The sequence below is a fragment of the Gossypium hirsutum genome, chromosome D06 (genome assembly GCF_007990345.1).
Source record: "Gossypium hirsutum isolate 1008001.06 chromosome D06, Gossypium_hirsutum_v2.1, whole genome shotgun sequence".
NCBI classification, from domain to species: Eukaryota; Viridiplantae; Streptophyta; class Magnoliopsida; order Malvales; family Malvaceae; genus Gossypium; species Gossypium hirsutum.
Window position 1 is genome coordinate 19952705 of NC_053442.1, and position 19341 is coordinate 19972045.

A 19341-nucleotide genomic window follows, 5' to 3' on the forward strand; every position below is an offset into this window, starting at 1 on the left:
TAAAAAAGAAGATTGAAGTCATCTCGGTTTTACAATCTTCTTGCATTTTTATTGACAAAGAAACCAGAATCTTCTATGCTAATAACCATCCCTTACAAATTACAAAGCTTAAAACATATGATCTGCGAATGCATGCAAAGAGAAACACCAACCTAACAAAGCATAAAACATCTCAAACAACCCAAACCCCCCCCCCATTCTTAAAACCCTAAATTCAAGATGCTTGCCCTTGAGTCACCTCTTGCGCTTTATGCTGCACATACTGTCCGTATTCCTTAGCCTTCTCTGTCATATCCCTAGCCGTACTTGCCAGCTTGTTTCTTGCGTAATCGAGCTGATCAGCTCCTGGTGGGTGTTTCCCTTGCACGTAATTGTATATCCACGACAACGCCGTTAATGCCGCCACCCCACACCCGCCCGAAAACAAGAACCCCGTCGTCACCAAGAATATGGTTATCCCGGCCGGGACTAGAACCGGACTGAAGATAACCATCAACGGCGTAGCTATTATCAAGGCAATGACCGTCCCGGTCAAGGTTAACCCAGACAAGAAAAGCAGCGTTGCGCCCAACGTCGAGGCGGTCAAGAACTTAGCCACCTGGCGAGACGACGGAGCTGAGTCGTAGAGCTTTTGAGCCATGGGTCTGTTTTGATCGTTGATCGGCATGATTATGATGATGGTAAGAGAAAAGAAGAAAAAATGGGAGAAAAGAAAAGAAGAGTGAAGAAGATGAGAGAGATATGGGGGAAAGGGGTGATATAAGGAAGTGAGAAAGGGGGGTACGTGGCGGAGGGTGGGGGTGACATTGAAATGTGTGTAGGGGGTGAGGGTATCAAATGTCTAGAACAGAGTGTTAAGGGTGGTGGGCGTGGTGGCGTTGTGGCGCGTGTTCGGTTTAGCTGCTTTGCATGGTTGTGGAATTACCAGGGGGTGACGCGTGGTTAATAAAGGCCGCTCTGTTCTAGTAACGCTTCCTTTCCCTTCTCAAACAGCAATAGAGCTAAGGGCGCAAAAAATCATGTTTAAGGTCAGTTCATACATTCGGATCTTTTATTAGCAAGATTAGATTTGACACATTCCACTAAAATCAAGCTAATTTGACAATTAATAGAAGTGGATACACCAATCCAAGTCGGTCGAAAACTTCGATTGCTCCCACAATTGTTCGGTTCATCTAACAGCTTTCCGTTGGGCTAGGTGTTCTTCCTCATTCACACCTTTTGTGGTCTTTTATCTTGTTATATCGTTTCTTCGAATTTCTTTATCGCTTATATTTAGCTTTTATTTTCATAAGGGTTTCATTTACCAAATAAACCATAATTCAATTAATAACATTACGGCGCATGCATTTCAGTGAATAATACTTTCCGCTTTAAAAATTAAAGATTAGACCTGAAAATTTATCTTCAAACCTAATCCATTTTGATTTGAATATAAAATGCAAACAACTTCAAACCGGAGAAATTGGGAGCAAGGATAGGATAGCTGATGCTTTTCAAATTCAGTTGTAACCCTTGAACAGTAGAGAGGGAAAACACTGCTTCCAAACGGTGCGTTTTAGTATTAAGTAGTATGAAACCAATTTCTTCTATAATTAATAATTCTTAAAATTTGTTACAGTTGCTTTTTATCTTCAATTTTTTCAGAATTTTTTTTTATTTTTACTATAATATGATCTTGCAGTTTAAGACCATCTGCAGATAATTTTAATCCTAAGAATTCCATTTCTATTTTTTCTAGCTCTATTTTCTTAGGACTAATTAGTATAATTACATGTTTTATGAATTCTTGAGAAATGATACTTAAATAGTTTCTATGTAATTCTAATGTATCTGAAAATATTAACATATCATCTATATAAACTACACAAAATTTTTTATATTTATTAAATTAGAGTCCGTCCATCTTTAAAAGATTTGTGGTGCATTACATAATCCAAATGACATTGCTTTCCATTGATAATGTCCATTAGGTGCACTCAAAGCTGTCAAAGGCTTGAACTCTTCTGTTAGCATGATTTGCCAGAATCCTAATTTACAGTCAAATTTACTAAAATATTTTGCTTGTTTAGCTTGATTAATTAAAACATTCTTTCTTGGAATAAAATAACCATTAAAAATAATATTTTGATTTAATCTTTTATAATTAATAACCATTCTAGCTTTTCCTCTTTTTATTTCGACATGATTTCTAACCATAAAGGCTGGACTAGAATGTGGACTATTAGTTATTTTTATTAATCCTTTTTCTAATAATTCTTTTAATTTGTATATCAAATTCATCTATGTCTTGTTTAGTATAGATCACTGGTTTAATTCTAATAATTTTATTGGGATTTTCTAATTTAATTTCACAATATCTAGGGCAATTTTGCCATAATTTTAATGGTTTTTTACTATAATTATTTTCTAATATTTTAAACAACATATGACTTGTTTCAAGTTGTTTAATTTGTTCTTTTCTTGGTGGTGTAAAGTTTTTATCACAAACAAATTTATGATTTTCTACCAATGGTATTTCTACAGAAATTTTTTCTACAGATAACATAATTAAATTTTTATCAATATAAAATGGTAAATGTTGATATATAAAACTAATCTCCATGCATTGCTGGAAAGCATAATATTTTAGGTATCACAAATCTTACTTTATTTATGTAGATTGATTTATTTCTAGCTTTATATTGAATTATGGTTTCATTATCATCTATTCCTATGACTTTTATTAGATGTTTCATAGGTTCTCATTTTTCTAAAGGAATGACATTCTTTCTGCAACTGCTAGTTGTAGCTCCAGTATCTAATAAAGCCTGTAAAGAATATGTTTTATATGTCGATGATATTTTGCTTGCCGCTAATGATATATGTTTATTGCAGGACACCAAAAGGTTTCTATCCAAGCATTTTGAGATGAAAGATCTTAGGGACGCCTATTTTGTTTTAGGAATTTAGATACACCGATACTGATCTCGGGGTATTCTTGGATTGTCACAAAAAGCTATATCGATAAAGTGCTCAAAAGGTTTAGCGTGCAAACTTGTAGACTAGGTGACACCCTTGTCGCTAAAGGAGACAAATTTAGTCTTACTCAATGCCCTAAAAGTAACCTTGAAATTCAGGAAATGCAAAAGATTCCCCATGCATCACCTGTTGGGAGTTTAATGTATGCTCAAGTATGTACGTGTCCGAATATTGTGTACATTGTTGGGATGTTAGGCAGATATTTAAGCAACCTTAGTATAGACCATTGGATAACAGCTAAAAGGGTTATGAGATATCTTCAGAGACCAAAAGATTACATGCTTACTTATAAGAGATCAAATCTTTTGGAGGTCGTAGGGTATTCTGATTCTGATTTCCCTAGGTGCCAAGATAGTAGGAAATCTACATCAAGCTATATTAACCTATTAGCTGGAGGAGTTATATCTTGGAAAAGTGTCAAACAGTCACTTGTAGCTTCATCCACTATGGCAGTAGAGTTTGTATGTAACAACCCGATTTTGGGCCTAGCTGGAATAGTGGTTTCGGGACCACAAATTCGACGAAGACAAAATTTATTTTTATTATATTTTTATGGTCTACGATTTCACGAAATAATTTTGTGAAAAAAATTCGTTCGAAAATTTTGACGTTTGGACACTCAATTTAGTCAAAAGGACTAAATTGTAAAAAGTGCAAAAGTTGAGTTCTACATGTTAGAGGTGTCCAATTGTTATGAAACTTTAAATTGGAGGTCTTTATATGGTAATTAGACCATTGGTTAAGTTTTGGAAAAAATTAGGCATGAGATAAGTGAAATAGGAAATTTTTAAGTTAGGGGTAATTTCGTAATTTAGTAATAAAAAGAATTAAAAAGGGAAAAAGATGGAAAAATGTGCTTATCTTCTCCATGATGAACGAAAATAGCAAGGGGGAAGCCATAGTTAGGGTTTTCAAGCTTCCAAGCTCCATAGTAAGTGATTCCAAGCCCCTTTTTAATGTTCTTTACGATTTTAGAGTCCCGGTAACTTGATTTAGCTTATTCTAGCAATAATTTAACCTAGGGTTTATATTTGGAAAAATACCCATAGGTGAAATGTGTTTATTTTGATGTTTTATGATAGAATATGAAGCTTGAAATTATGTTAAACAACTTTTGCTAAGTGATTTTAAGTGAAAACAAGTAAAACGACAAAATCGGTAAAAAAACCTAATGTTCATAAGTAAGTGTTAGAGTGGGAATTTGATGTTGCCATAGAAGGGAAAAATGTTCAGCATGTCATAATACATAAGAATAAGGGATGAAGTTTAATTTACGAGCTTTGAGGCAAAAGTGTAAATATGCAAAAGTTTAGGGGTAAAATTATAATTTTACCAAAGTTTGAGTCAAGGACTGTTTTGATAAATGTGAGTATTAAATAAGACAAATGTGTTATTATAGATTAAGAAAGAAGTGGAATCGACCTTGATCAGAGAAAAGAAAACATTAAAGACTAAATTGCTAAATTTTTATATTGTTGCACCAAAGTAAGTTATGTGTAAATAATAGCAATATATTTTTATAAAGTGTTAAGTGTAAATTCCCGGTTGAACTTAGGAATAGAAGTGGATACAAGTGACATGTCACTAGAGACCAGTGTTACAGTGTTACAGTGAGTTCCGGGTGCTGGATGATCTAGCATGTGTTGCAGACACCTGACAGCTTGTGTGAGCAGGCCTGTGGACATTTCTAGTGTTATTGATCAGTGGTAGCTACGACTACATATCGGTGGTATCTTTGGCTATATTTCAGTGGTAGCTACGGCTACGTATCAGTGGTAGCTTTGGCTACATATCAGTGTAGCACTTATGTGCTAATTCTCTACGTATTCGTGTATATTCAGAGTGTTCAATGGGAAATTGATTAAGTGAAAATATATGAGATTATTTAACAACTAAGTGTAATTGAATGATGAATATATGCGTGGAATTGAATTGAATAGTGATCGAAAGTGAAAAAGTGAAATTATGAAATAGTAGAATTAGCAGCAAAATGGTTTTGAACAGAAACAGTTGTATGACTTTGAAAAATCACCAAAAATGGTGGAAATCGAATTAGAGAGTGAATAAGATATGAAATGAAAGTTTAATGACTCTATTTTTATATAAAATAAATAGAGTAAGCAAAAGAGTTATATATTTTGAGATATTTTAAGTTTAGTGAGATAGGGTCAGAATGAATTTGGAATCCCCTATTCTAACTTTGTAAAATTGTTAAAAATTGTAAAAAAATAATTACGGGATAAAATTTATATATTTAGAACCCTTAATGAGTCTATTTTCAAGTGAAATAAATGAAAGTACCATACAAATTATATACAGTGAGATAATTAATTTTTAGTGAAGATAGGTCAAAACTGTTAAGCAATGAAATAGGGGAAAATTTAAAGAATAAACTGTACTTATTGGCTAAGCAAAAAATTATGAAAATTTTATGGTAAAAATATATGTGAATCTAGTTTTATGGAAAATTAACGGATATTAATTTGAAGTTTTTTAGCTCTAGATGAAAATAATTTAGTGTTTCTGACTCGGATAGACAGCTTTGAATATACATGTGAGTGAATAGTAAAATTATAGAAAGTATTATTTATAAGAGTGTTATGTACATTAAGGATGTGGAATGGAGAGGAGGAAGAGGAAATATAAAATATATGAATGATTTGTATATAAATTGATCATATGCCCGATTATATTTGATAAACATTGAATTAGAAATGACATAATGTTTCATTTCAATTAGTTATTATGAATTGAATTGTAAATTCATATGGCTGAAACCAAACAATTATTTGTTAGTATTATGCATGACATAATGTATTATTCTATATACATATTTATGGTTGAATTATGATTGTTGAGAAAGATAGATAAATTGGAATGAAAGTTCAAATTGAGTAGAACGCAGGGTTGAGTACTTTCGTTCCGTGATAAAGACGAATTGACGAAAAATACCATGGATGAACCATGGCAATAAGTGATATGTGATTCCGTGTAAGACCATAGCTGGGCTATGGCATCGATATATGTTATGTGATTATGTGTAAGACCATAGCTGGGCTATGGCATCGGTATACGTTATGTGATTAGGTGTAAGACCATAGTTGGGCTATGGCATCGGTATATGTTATGTGATTACGTGTAAGACCATAGTTGGACTATGGCATCGAGAAAATAAGTACTCAATTCTGTAAGACGTTCACTAATTTGACAAAGGTTGTAAGTGTTACATGGACTCATATTCAAGTGATAGATTTATTGTGATTGTTGAAGTTGAATTGAATTAAGTGATTTCACCAATTGGATATTGTATATGGCAAGATGTGTTAGTGAATTACATATTTATGAAATGATATATGAAGTTCAGTAAATGATACATGGAATTAATATGAAAATATTTATGATTGTTAATAGTATTGTTTCTGACATAATGTGGATTCTTCGATGTTGAAATGATTTAATGGATTTATTGAGCATATGAATGAGTATGAGACTCATACGAGTTAGTATAGATATGTACATGTGTCTTATAAGCTTTGAAATGATAAGAATTGTGAATTGTGAATTAATCTGTGTGAAATTATATGAGATAGATTAGCGAATCATTACGAGATATTGAATATTTAATATATTACAATGGTGGTAGCTATAAGGCTTGGATCGAATGAATATATATTGGGCCTCGTAAGCCCTAATTAGCGATTCGAAGACAATAATTTGAAAGTTTTAATCTGTATGAAATTTTATAACTCGGTTTAATAAGTTTATAAGTATATATGTTCTGGTAATGCCTCGTACCCTATTCCGGCGTTGAATACGGGTAAGAGGTGTTACAATGTGACATCGCCAGATTCGGCCATAATGTTTAGGCCGGGTTTGGGGTGTTACATTCTAGCATGCTATGAGGCATCAAATCATAGAATATGGCTGCGAAACTTTGTCATTGGGCTGCGCATTTTAGAGAATGTAGAAAGACCACTCAAATTATTTTGTGACAATAAGTCAACAGTGATGTATTCCAATAACAACATGAGTTCATCTAAGTCAAAGCATATTGACATAAAGTTCCTAGTTGTGAAAGAAATAGTGCAAAATGGTCAAATATCCATAGAACACATTAGGACAAACTCTATGATAACGGATCCGCTCACAAAAGGTTTACCACCCAAGGTCTTTTATGAGCACATTGCTCATATGGGTGTTACATTGTTTGAAGATATCATGATTTAGTGGGAGTTTATATTTTATTTGTTTTATGTTTGTTTTCAAACATTTATGTATTTAGTTATTTTCTTATCAGAAATGAAGTATTCAATTTATTCACTTTGTTTGTTATTTTGATACTGACCTTAATTAAGTTTAAAGAGGACTAGTTGCAAATAGACATGTTTAGATCATATTGTATGTAATTTCCATGCTACACATCTATACTTGATCTATGCCATTTGTTTGTGTTAATATACATGATCAGAGATGGATTTAGTTACAATATATGTAAGGAAAGTTGCCTTGGTTCTATGTTAGCATAATTAATGGACAAGATTGTTCGAAATACCTTTTAAATATGAGAGTAAAATTTTTGAGCTCATAAGGTTATATAATGACATGTAATTATAGAGTAATTAGTATATATATGTGTGGTCCTAGTTAAAGATTGTTGGAAAATATGGACATCATATATATAATAAGGGTAATTACATGTTATTATTTACTATCATGATAGGTTTGCCCAAATTAAAAGTGATCTAAATTTGGTTAAGGTTTATTGTGCTTTAATTATTAAATAAAGTATCGGTGAAATATGTGTAGATATTCTAGTAATTAATTTCTAATTAATGATAGGGTAATTAAGAATTAGGGCTAATGTGTCAAAGTTATATATATTAGGGTTATGATCCATCTTTAAAAGATTTGTGGTGCATTACATAATCCAAATGGCATTACTTTCCATTGATAATGCCCATTAGGTGCACTAAAAGCTTTCAAAGGCTTAGACTCTTCTGTTAGCATGATTTGCCAGAATCCTGATTTACAGTCAAATTTACTAAAATATTTTGCCTGTTTAGCTTGATTAATTAAAACATCATTTCTTGGAATAAAATAACCATAAAAAATAATATTTTGATTTAATCTTTTATAATTATAATCATTCTACATTTTCTTCTTTTTATTTCGGCATGGTTTCTAACCATAAAAGCTAGACTAGAATGTGGACTATTAGTTGCTTCTATTACTCCTTTTTCTAATAATTCTTTTAATTTGTATATCAAATTCATCTATATCTTGTTTAGTATAGATCACTGGTTTAACTCTAATAATTTTATGGGGATTTCTAATTTAATTTCACAATATCTAGGCTATTTTGCCATAATTTTAATGGTTTTTCACTAAAATTATTTTCTAATATTTTAAACAACCAATGACTTGTTTCAAGTTGTTTAATTTGTTCTTTTCTTGGTGGTGTAAGGTTTTCATCACAAACAAATTTATGATTTTTTACCAATGGTATTTCTACAGAAGTTTTTTTCTACAGATAACATAATTAAATTTTTATCAATAGAAAATGGTAAATGTTGATATATAAAATTAATCTCCATGCATTGCTGGAAAGCATAATATTTTAGGTATCACAAATCTTACATTATTTATGTAGATTGACTTATTTTTAGCTTTATATTGGATTATGGTTTCATTACTATCTATTCCTATGACTTTTATTAGATGTTTCATAGGTTCTCATTTTTCTAAAGGAATGACATTCTTTCTGTAACTACTAGTTGTAGCTCCAGTATCTAATAAAACATGTAAAGAATATGTTTTATATGTCGATGGTATTTTGCTTTTCGCTAATGATATAGGTTTATTGCACGAAACCAAAAGATTTCTATCTATGCATTTTGAGATGAAAGATCTTAGAGACGCCTATTTTGTTTTAGGAATTTAGATACACCGAGAGTGATTTTGGGGTATTCTTGGATTGTCACAAAAGAGCTATATCGATAAAGTGCTCAAAAGGTCTGGAGTACAAAGTTGTAGACCAGGTGACACCCCTGCTGCTAAATGAGACAAATTTAGTCTTACTCAATGCCCTAAAAGTAACCTTGAAATTCAGGAAATGCAAAAGATTCCCCATGCATCACCTGTTGGGAGTTTAATATATGTTCAAGTATGTACGTGTCCGAATATTGTGTACATTGTTGGGATGTTAGGCAGATATTTAAGCAACCTTAGTATAGACCATTGGATAACAGCCAAAAGGGTTATGAGATATCTTCAGAGACCAAAAGATTACATGCTTACTTATAAGAGATCAGATCTTTTGGAGGTCGTAGGGTATTCTGGTTCTGATTTTGCTAGGTGCCAAAATAGTAGGAAATCTGCATCAAGCTATATTTACCTATTAGCTGGAGGAGTTATATTCTGGAAAAGTGTCAAACAGACACTTGTAGCTTCATCCACTGTGGTAGCAGAGTTTGTAGCATGCTATGAGGCATCAAACCATGGAATATGGTTGCGAAACTTTGTCATTGGGCTGCGCATTTTGGAGAATGTAGAAAGACCACTCAAATTATTTTGGGACAATAAGTCAAGAATGCTGTATTCCAATAACAACATGAGTTCATCTAAGTCAAAGCATATTGACATAAAGGTCCTAGTTGTGAAAGAAATAGTGCAAAATGGTCAAATATCCATAGAGCACATTGGGACAAACTCTATGATAACGGATCCGCTCACAACAGGCTTACCACCCAAGGTCTTTCATGAACACACTACTCACATGGGTGTTACATTGTTTGAGGATATCATGATTTAGTGGGATTTTATATTTTACTTGTTTTATGTTTGTTTTCAAACATTTATGTATTTAGTTATTTTCTAATCAGAAATAAAATATTCAGTTTATTCACTCTGTTTGTTATTTTGATACTGACCTCAATTAAGTTTAAAGAGGAGCAGTTGCAAATAGACATGTTTAGATCATATTGTGTGTAATTTCCATACTACACATCCATACTTGATCTATGTCATTTGTTTGTATTAATATGCGAGATCAGGGATGGATTTAGTTACAATATATGTAAAGAAAGTTGCCTTAGTTCTATGTTAGCATAAGTAATGGACAAGATTGTTCGAAATACCTTTTAAATATGATAGTAAAATTTTTGAGCTTATAAGGCTATATAATGACATGTAATTATAGAGTAATTAGTATATATATGTGTGGTCCAAGTGAGAGATTGTTGGAAAATATGGACATCACATATATAATAAGGGTAATTACATGTTATTATTGACTATCATGATAGGTTAGCCCAAATTAAAAGTGATCTAAATTTGGTTAAGGTTTATTGGGCTTTAATTATTAAATAAAGTATGAGTTAAATATGTGTAGATATTCTAGTAATTAATTTCTAATTAATGATAGGCTTATTAGAAATTAGGGCTAATGTGCCAAAGTTATATATATTAGGGTTATGGTCCTCAAATTACACACAAGATAACTTTTCTAATATCCCATCATTAGTAAAGAGAGAGCAAATATTCTTTGAATTTCTTGTGTGCTAATTTGGAAGATCAAATCCCCATTATCAGAAAAAACTTCAAGGAATTCATGGATTCAGGTACGCTTCCGCATCTAGTTTTGTTCTTGATTTATTCTTGATGATTTGACATGACAGATCCTGGTTTATGATTTATTAAGTTTTGTATCAAGATTTTAACGATTCTAGCACTATGATCTAAATTTTAAATTCTAATTAAGTCATAAAAGTAACAATATCACATCAATAAGATTTTTCTATTCGTCTAATCTAGAGGTGTTCATGGGTCGTTGGTCACCTAACCTGCATTGGGTCAAGCTTGGGTTCATTTTTCAACTCCGAGTTGGCCTTACCCATTTACTTTTCAAAATATATAAAATAATTTTACTTTAATATTTATATATATATTTATAATTAAATTTAAATGAAAAATATTTTTCTTTAACATTAAAACAAGCCATTTGGGTGAGTCGAGCTCGTGCTTGAACTTGAACTTTTTTTAACATTAATATCATTATAAGTTTTATTCATATTTTCTTTTTTTTGGATACAATGCTTAAAACTACCCATAGCATCTTCCAAACTCTTAAATAGGAGGATAATGCGCTTCAACGCACTTGAACCTATGTCCTCCTGCACTGACAACAATACTGATGCCAATCGAATTAAGATTCAATCAGCCATGAATACCTATAGTTTAACCACTTGCTTGGATGCTAAGTACTAACTTAAATTTGACATGGAGCAATTTTTATACATGTGAATGAAATTGTAAATACGTTTTTTTTATTGTATGAACAATTTGAATATGACATATTAAAAAGAATAATTCTGCATTTCAAATAGTTTCACCTCAAATTTTAAAATTGATGGCTAAACTAATTTAAAAATCTCATTCTGACAATACTAATACTTTTGAAGATTCAATTAAACATTTTAAATTTAAAAATCACTTTAGAATATTTAAAATAATTTTAAAAGGTTTAGTGTAATTAATTTTATTCTTTAAAATCTAAAACTTTAATTTTCTCCGAATAAAACGATAAACCACATTGTTATTAAATTTATATATTAAAATGTATTTTTTAAAAATAAAAATCAATTAATCTTGAGGGAGGAGGGAGGCGAGGCAGTGGCCTTCACCCCAAGCATGAAAAATCGCCCTTTTAATTTTATAGGAAATTACAAACTAGTGGTAAAATTTTATTTCAATTTTCAGAACTTTTTATTCATTTCTGGCCCGAAACAAATTTCCATACTTTTTTTTTTTGTAGAAAAAGTTTATGGGAGGGATTTTTACATCGATATAAAATTAATATGGTTTTACATCATAACTTTTTTATGATTGATATATTAACAACTCAGCCATCATCTTTTAAATTTTATTCATATAGATCATGCATGTTAAGTTCGAAGTAAAGAAAAAAATTAACTATTTATTTTATGCAAAAAAAACTATTAAATATATATTAATATAAACAATATTATAGATAGATATGAAAGAGATATTGCACATAACAAGTACAATTATATTGATAAATTCAACGTTGAACTATTAAAAATATGAATAACAAAAAAAGTACTTCTATGACACGTTTGGTTACTAGTATAATAACATGAGTAAAAAGTTTATTTAACACATATTTCAAAATAGTTACATATAAAATAAGGAATAATTTATATAAATTTAAACTTGAAACGAGAATGATGAGTAAAAAATCTTTTAAAAAATAAAACCTCTTCAAAATAAGTAAAAGGAGGAAGAAGAAGAAGAAGAAAAATCATTATCTTTACCACAAACAAGTCATGTGAGTGGCTAAAAATTACCATTTGTAATTAGTTTATTGCTTACTTATGTACTAAAACATGTGGAAAAATAATACTCCTATCAAACTTAGCATTATTATTAATGAGACAAGCTCAAATATTTACCTGACTCAAGTCATGTTTATTATTAATTTTGTATTATAAGTCAATTAAACATTAATTCAGTTGTGGAATTAAAAAAAAAACTCATTCTTTTTAAAGTAATATTTTTTACGAGAGTACTTTTGTTATTTTATATTTTTGTATAAAATATCAAAATCTATCTACAATGAAATTTGAACTTAAAACACTATAATTTTTAAAACCTCGAACTTTACTATTTGAACCAATGAAATATTTATTTTTTATATCAATTTATTTATTTATGGTCGTTCTATAATATAGTGTTAATAATCAACCACTAGAATAAATAAAAATAATTTTTTGTTGGTAATTATATAAAAATTGATAAAAATATATTTTAAGTCTCTATATTTAGGGTATATTTTGAATTTAATTGATTTAGTATTATTTTTTAGGATTGTAATATTTTTGTTTTTTAGATTTAAAAATTCAGTTCTAATTATTAGCACGGTTAAAATTATTCGATTAAATTTGTCAATGTGACATTTTGAAACAATAAAAATATACACTTAATAATTATGTAATAAAAGAAATAACATTATAATAGACTTAAATTTAATAAAAAATTAATAATATTAATAAGGAGAGTAAAATTTTTAAATCTAAAATATTGAGAATCTAAAATTTTAAAAATAGAAATAAAGAGAATAAATTTCCACAACAAAAAATCATATAAATTTGAGCATATTTTAACCAGAAAACTATAAATCGCCCGACGCATGGCGAAACCTGTGGGAAGGGGAATGATGCATATACACTATAAAGAATACAACGAATGCAGCACCACCTGTTTTGTGCGCTACACAAATTAAGTAGTTTTGTGCGCTACACAACCATAGAAGGGGAATGGGACTAGAATTTAGATCCAAAGCACAAACGACGTGTTTTATATTTTTAAGTGTTTTCTCGCACATTTGATTATTTCTTTTAGGGTAGATTACGATTTTTTTTCACCATCAATATTTTAATGGTTAAATATTTATATTTCATATTTCATTGATATAAATTATACTAAAATTTTTAATGAATTTATATTAAATATTGAATTAATAGTTTTATTTATTTTTTAAATGGGAAATATCATAAAAGTACCATTTTATTTTATTTCCATATAAACAAAATTTTCATTCTCACAACTATTCTCATATTTGATAAATAAAATTGTTGATACCAAATCTATTACGATTTTAATTATTTATGAAAATTAAATTATAATGAATATTCATATATCAAAATTAGGCAAAACTAAAATTTTAAAATAAATTCACAAATTTAAATTTAAAAAATATTACAAAATTTAAAATATTCTGTACGATGTACCAAAAAAAAAAAAACCTCTCCGAAGACAATCCCTATATATTAGCATTACCATTAGCGGCCAATTCCTTTTCCAGTTTTTTCTAAAGTAAAAGAGAATACTCGTAATATAATAATATATAAAAGCTTGTCCAACTATTCTCCGAGAATTGAGAGAATCGAACGTTCACGTTTTCCTTGAGAAAGCTAGCGATGGGAAATCCCGGCGATACGCAGATGAAGTTAGCCACCGGCGAAGGCGGTTACGTCCTCGAAGATGTTCCTCACCTCACCGACTACCTCCCTGATCTTCCTGTACTTTCTCTTCTTTTTCTCTTTTTATGTATTTATTTTACTTGTTAAGTACTGATCCGGTTTACTTGAGATCGATAGAGACGAGTTAGTGGTGCACATTGTTGAGATTTTTTGTTTAGTAATAGTTACTTACTTGATCAGGCTTTGGATTTCATTGCACTGTTGGTTGCTGGGAGCTAAGAGTTTTTTTTTTTTTTTCATTTTCAGCACCTTTAAGTGAACGGTTTTCCGTCACTTTAGATCAAAAGAGCCGAGGTGCACAGTGTTAAGATTTTTTTGTTTGTTTGTTTAATGATAGTAATTTTTCGGTTTTCGATTTCATTGCTCTGTTGAGTGCTGAGAGCTCAGATTCATTTTTTTTTGGTCCCTTTCATTTTGAGCATCTTTATGTCATTATTTTTCTTCACTTTAGATAAGAGAAACGAGGTGTACGTTGTTGATATTTTTGTTTAGTGATAGTAATTTGATCAGCGTTTGATTTCATTTCTCTCTTGGTTGCTTAGAGCTCAGGCTCCTTTTTTTTTTCTCCATTTTGAGTACCTTTAAGTTGCTGCTTTTCCTTTTCACTTTCTCTCTTGTTATTTCTCTGTTTTTATAATATATATATATATATAAAACATTTTATTTTATCGGTGTATATTTACGTGGCAGAGCTATCCGAATCCTTTACAAGACAATCCAGCTTATTCAGCTGTCAAGTGAGTAAAATTAAAACTGAAAGGTTTCATCAGCTAATTCATCAATTTTGGATTGTGGTTGACGGTGGTTTATTTGTGCGGCTTTTTTTATTCTCAGGCAGTATTTTGTTAATGACGATGATACCGTCACTCAGAAGGTGAATCCTTGTCTACTTGATTGGATTTTGCATTTTATGGAAAAATTATTTGAAGTTATACTCTGTTTTCTAAGGCTTGCATTTCGTTGAAGTTGAGGTTTATATGTGGTCAAGAAAGAATGCAGTGAAACCTTTAGACAAAAACAATTGTTTGTTTTATATGTTGCAACTAATGTTATAAATTCTTAGTTACCTATATACCTTTTTAATCAATTGGTTAACTGATTCACTAGTTTTATTACAGATTGTTGTTCACAAGGACAGTACAAGAGGGGTGCATTTTCGACGTGCAGGACCTCGCCAGAGGGTAAAAAAATTCTCATCTTGCCTACATGCTATTGGGTTATAGTTACTGAATGATAAGCTATGGACAGTTCACTGACTGACAGTTCTTATGTTTATTAGGTGTATTTTGAATCAGATGAAGTGCATGCATGCATTGTAACATGTGGTGGTCTATGCCCCGGGCTCAACACAGTGATCAGAGAAATTGTGTGTGGCCTCTGTCACATGTATGGTGTTAAAAAGATTCTTGGAATAGATGTAAGTAATTTTGGTACAATACCTTGGGTTATTTTGTTTATGATCAGCAAAGAGAATACCATCATCTGATAATCTCACTGACAACTTTTACTTGAGACATCTTTAGGGAGGATACAGGGGTTTTTATTCAAAGAACACTGTCACCCTAACTCCCAAAGTTGTCAATGATATCCATAAACGTGGTGGTACAGTCCTTGGGACGTCAAGAGGTGGTCATGACACCTCAAAGATTGTCGACAGCATTCAGGATCGCGGAATCAATCAGGTGTGAATGAGGTGCAAGTGTAGAGTTTGTCAGAGATCCCCTTTGTTTGTTTGAATTTATGTCTCATATTTATTTATTTCAAATGTCTGGTATCACGTGGCTACTTTTTGTGGGTTCTAATTGTCTCCTTTAGTGATTCAGGTTTATATACTCGGAGGTGACGGGACACAAAGAGGAGCAGCAGTGATTTTTGAGGTATTAGCATTTGGCATTTTTTTTTTCAGTTTCTGAGTGTCAAATAAGAAATATGTTGCGTAGAGGCTGATCAATATAACCAAGGGTTAGTCAAGGATGCTTCTATTAAGTATTGTCTGAATAATCTAAGCTATTCTTCATTAATTTGAATACCGAACAATGAAACTAATTGTTATTCTTATGTTTAATGATCTTGGCAGGAAATTAGGCGACGTGGCCTCAAAGTAGCTGTTGCTGGAATCCCAAAGACCATTGACAATGACATACCGGTACTTCACATATTCGTAGTTGTAGTTCTCTACAAATTTCGTTATTGTTACCACTTGAAAGACTTGTCGATTAATCCATGAGATGACATCGTGCTGGGTTGCTGATTTTGGTTCAGGTTATTGACAAATCATTTGGTTTTGATACTGCGGTTGAGGAGGCTCAACGTGCCATTAATGCTGCACATGTTGAATCCCTAAGTATTGAGAATGGCGTTGGACTTGTAAAGCTAATGGGACGCTATAGTGGTATGCTTAGTTTTAATTATAATGGATGGATTCTTTACAATTATGTAATCGATGCTGCCTGGTGTCTCTAGTTTTGTTTGATTGTGGAATTGGTGTTTTTGGATCCCTTCTTTAATTTTCTTATTTAACTGCTGCTGCAGGTTTCATTGCAATGTATGCTACACTAGCCAGCCGAGATGTTGACTGTTGCTTGATTCCAGAGTCACCATTCTATCTTGAAGGAAGTGGCGGACTTTATGAATATATTGAGAAACGACTCAAAGAAAATGGACATATGGTTATTGTGATTGCTGAAGGAGCAGGACAGGATCTTGTTTCAGAGAGCTTGCAGTCCATGGACCAGCAAGATGCTTCAGGAAACAAGCTTCTTCAAGATGTTGGACTGTGGATCTCTCACGGGATAAAGGTGCTACCTTCAATTGATGCATGGCTATCGAGTAGATGTCTATGTAAAATCTACACTGAAGTCTTTTATCACTTTGTGTAGGATCATTTTGCGAAAAAGAAGATGCCCATTAATCTTAAATATATAGGTTAATGTCTCATCCACTCTTTATTTACTTTGTTCCTACTAAATTCAACCTTTCGATAATGTGCAAAGATATATGACATGAAAAATTGGCTTGCAGATCCTACATACATGATCCGGGCTATTCCTAGCATTGCTTCCGATAACGTCTACTGCACCCTACTTGCTCATAGTGCAGTTCATGGAGCAATGGCTGGGTATACAGGCTTCACTGTTGGTCCCGTCAATGGCAGACATGCTTACATTCCATTTAATGTATGTTCCACGACTCCTTTCATAAACTGTTAAAAGCTATAAATTATTGTCCAAGTGTCCATGGAACCCATCAACCATGAATGTTGCTAATCAATTTCTGTTTGTTATTCTCGCTTTGTTTGAGACAGAAACTTAGAACAAAAGTTAAATACAAGAAGGGGAAAGAAAGAACTGTGGTAGGTTGGATGTATATTTGCCAAACTTGACCCGAATCCGGAAACCTGAACCGATCAACCCAAACCCAAACCCGATTCAATCTGATTTTGACTATAAATGTCAACAACCCGAAACATGAATTAACTTAACCTGACTGAAAAGACCTGAACCCAAAACGATCCAAACCCACATGGACTTGGAATTTTCGAAATTTGAATTGACCTGATCAAGATTGGCTCAACCCAAAATTAACTCGATGAGTTCAATTGACAGGTCTAGTTGCAAGGAAGTGGCATATATGTAGGTTTAGCCATTGAGTTTTTGTTGTTCGATCTACTGGCAAAAAGATTATCATCATGGAGAGCTTCATTTGGTCTCCCACTAATATTTAAACACTTTCTTGACTGAATTTATCTTTTCTGATGGTAATTCGCAGCGTATCACCGAGAAGCAGAACAAGGTTGTGATTACAGACAGGATGTGGGCAAGGCTGCTCTCTTCGACTAACCAGCCAAGCTTCTTGAACCCCAAAGACATTGCTGAAGCCAAGGAAGAGAAACAACCTGCAACTGGCTTGTTGGATGGGGAAAATTGCAAAGACAAAAAGTCAAATACCGAAGAAGATCCTTGCATGGTTTGAAAGTTCCCTCCCACTTTTTTATGGCCACTCGGAATTAGCACTCTTTATCATCCTTAAATAATCAGTTAAATAGTAACTCGGGCTGCGTGGATTACTAAATAGTTAGAAATTTTGGTGGAGGTGGATATTAACATTAAGAAGTTCATGGTCTGCTTACATGTGTTTTGAAATGTATGATCAGCTAATCTAGGCTGCCATGGAACTGAAAGTACTGATCAACCTTGCATTGCATCATTTTTGTCTTTCATGTTCCTTTGTGTTATGTTATTTCTGTATGCCGTAAGAGAAGATAACTAATGGTTATATCACTATTCCAGGTTAGAAGCTGTTTTATGAGTAATTTATTATTATTATTATTATTATTATTATTCCAATTGGAACAAATTGCAAATAGCTATCTGCAAACCCACTACCGAGGGTGGTGGGACAAATTGGAACAGTTCTTCAAAGCAGAGGGGATTCATGAACATGCCAAGGTTTGGTTGGTGATGCTACATCTGGAAGGCAAAGCACTAGAATAGCATAATTTCTTCTCACAAAGGCAAGGAGGGATCCATATTCTGACATGGGACACCTATGCTCGTGGTCTACGGTAAAGGTTTGGCTTAGTATCATTCCAGGATCCAATGGCCAAGTCAGTATCCTTGAAAAAACATAGTTCGGTAGATCAATTTCATGATGAATTTGTGAGTCAACCAACTCCGACTTCCTGAATCTTACGCCTTAAGCATTTTTTCCAGTAATCTGAGGGAAGATATTGGTCAATGTTGAGGATCGACCCGATTAAGCAACAAGTAAAAAATAGCAGAAGAAATTGAGAAATTGAACACATAAATTTAACGTGGAAAAACTCCTCCAAAGAGGATAAAAAATCACGAGCAAAGATAATTTTACTATAATGACAAAAGAACGAATAGTACAAAAGATGGAAATAAAAACTAAACTCCGAAAACAAAGAACCTCAAAACGTAAAAAAAAAATTCTCTAAATGTGTTACGAGTTCTAATCTCTAATGAGTGTATTTTTTAAGGTTGTAAAAGAGCCTATTTATAGGCTAAATTCATAGGTCAAATAATAATAAAATAATTTATACTAATTAGAATTTGATTGAAACAAATAAACAGAGTTTGACTGAAAGATTATTTCTCAAATTTAATTGAAATAGGAGTCATACTCAACCGCCAGTAGTTGACATTGTTTAAACCCAAGAGTTTGGTGGAGGGCTATTTAGTGGCTAAATAGGTGGAGTCAATTTTGGCTACTACTACTAGGAAAGGAGTTGTAGGAG

At 32.0% G+C, this 19341-nt stretch overlaps 2 protein-coding genes and 1 long non-coding RNA gene across 3 annotated transcripts; 2 read left to right on the plus strand and 1 right to left on the minus strand.

Moving 5' to 3' along the window:
- On the minus strand, positions 1–821 carry LOC107901505 (oleosin G). Its single transcript, XM_016827543.2, has one exon. It carries the CDS (start codon positions 665–667, stop codon positions 215–217), a length of 453 nt encoding a protein of 150 aa, XP_016683032.1. The 5' UTR covers positions 668–821; the 3' UTR covers positions 1–214.
- Positions 822–857: 36 nt separating this feature from the next.
- On the plus strand, positions 858–3568 carry LOC121218505 (uncharacterized). Its single transcript, XR_005914780.1, has 3 exons — positions 858–1028; positions 1113–1198; positions 2878–3568. It is a non-coding gene; the product is annotated as an uncharacterized lncRNA (long non-coding RNA).
- Positions 3569–13890: 10322 nt separating this feature from the next.
- LOC107901506 (ATP-dependent 6-phosphofructokinase 3) lies at positions 13891–18374 on the plus strand. Its single transcript, XM_016827544.2, has 13 exons — positions 13891–14120; positions 14772–14818; positions 14916–14955; positions 15200–15262; positions 15361–15498; positions 15605–15763; positions 15905–15958; positions 16159–16227; positions 16344–16473; positions 16614–16879; positions 16961–17006; positions 17103–17257; positions 17850–18374. Exons 1-13 carry the CDS (start codon positions 14019–14021, stop codon positions 18051–18053), a joined length of 1473 nt encoding a protein of 490 aa, XP_016683033.1. The 5' UTR covers positions 13891–14018; the 3' UTR covers positions 18054–18374.
- Positions 18375–19341: the final 967 nt, after the last annotated feature.

Excerpts from the sequence above, each read along its gene's own strand:
- LOC107901506 (XM_016827544.2), top strand. The coding sequence starts at position 14,019 with ATGGGAAATCCCGGCGATACGCAGATGAAGTTAGCCACCGGCGAAGGC. Across the intron at positions 14,121-14,771 it reads ACTACCTCCCTGATCTTCCT|AGCTATCCGAATCCTTTACA; the intron begins GTACTTTCTCTT and ends TTTACGTGGCAG. Across the intron at positions 15,764-15,904 it reads AGGATCGCGGAATCAATCAG|GTTTATATACTCGGAGGTGA; the intron begins GTGTGAATGAGG and ends TTAGTGATTCAG.
- LOC107901505 (XM_016827543.2), bottom strand. The coding sequence starts at position 667 with ATGCCGATCAACGATCAAAACAGACCCATGGCTCAAAAGCTCTACGAC.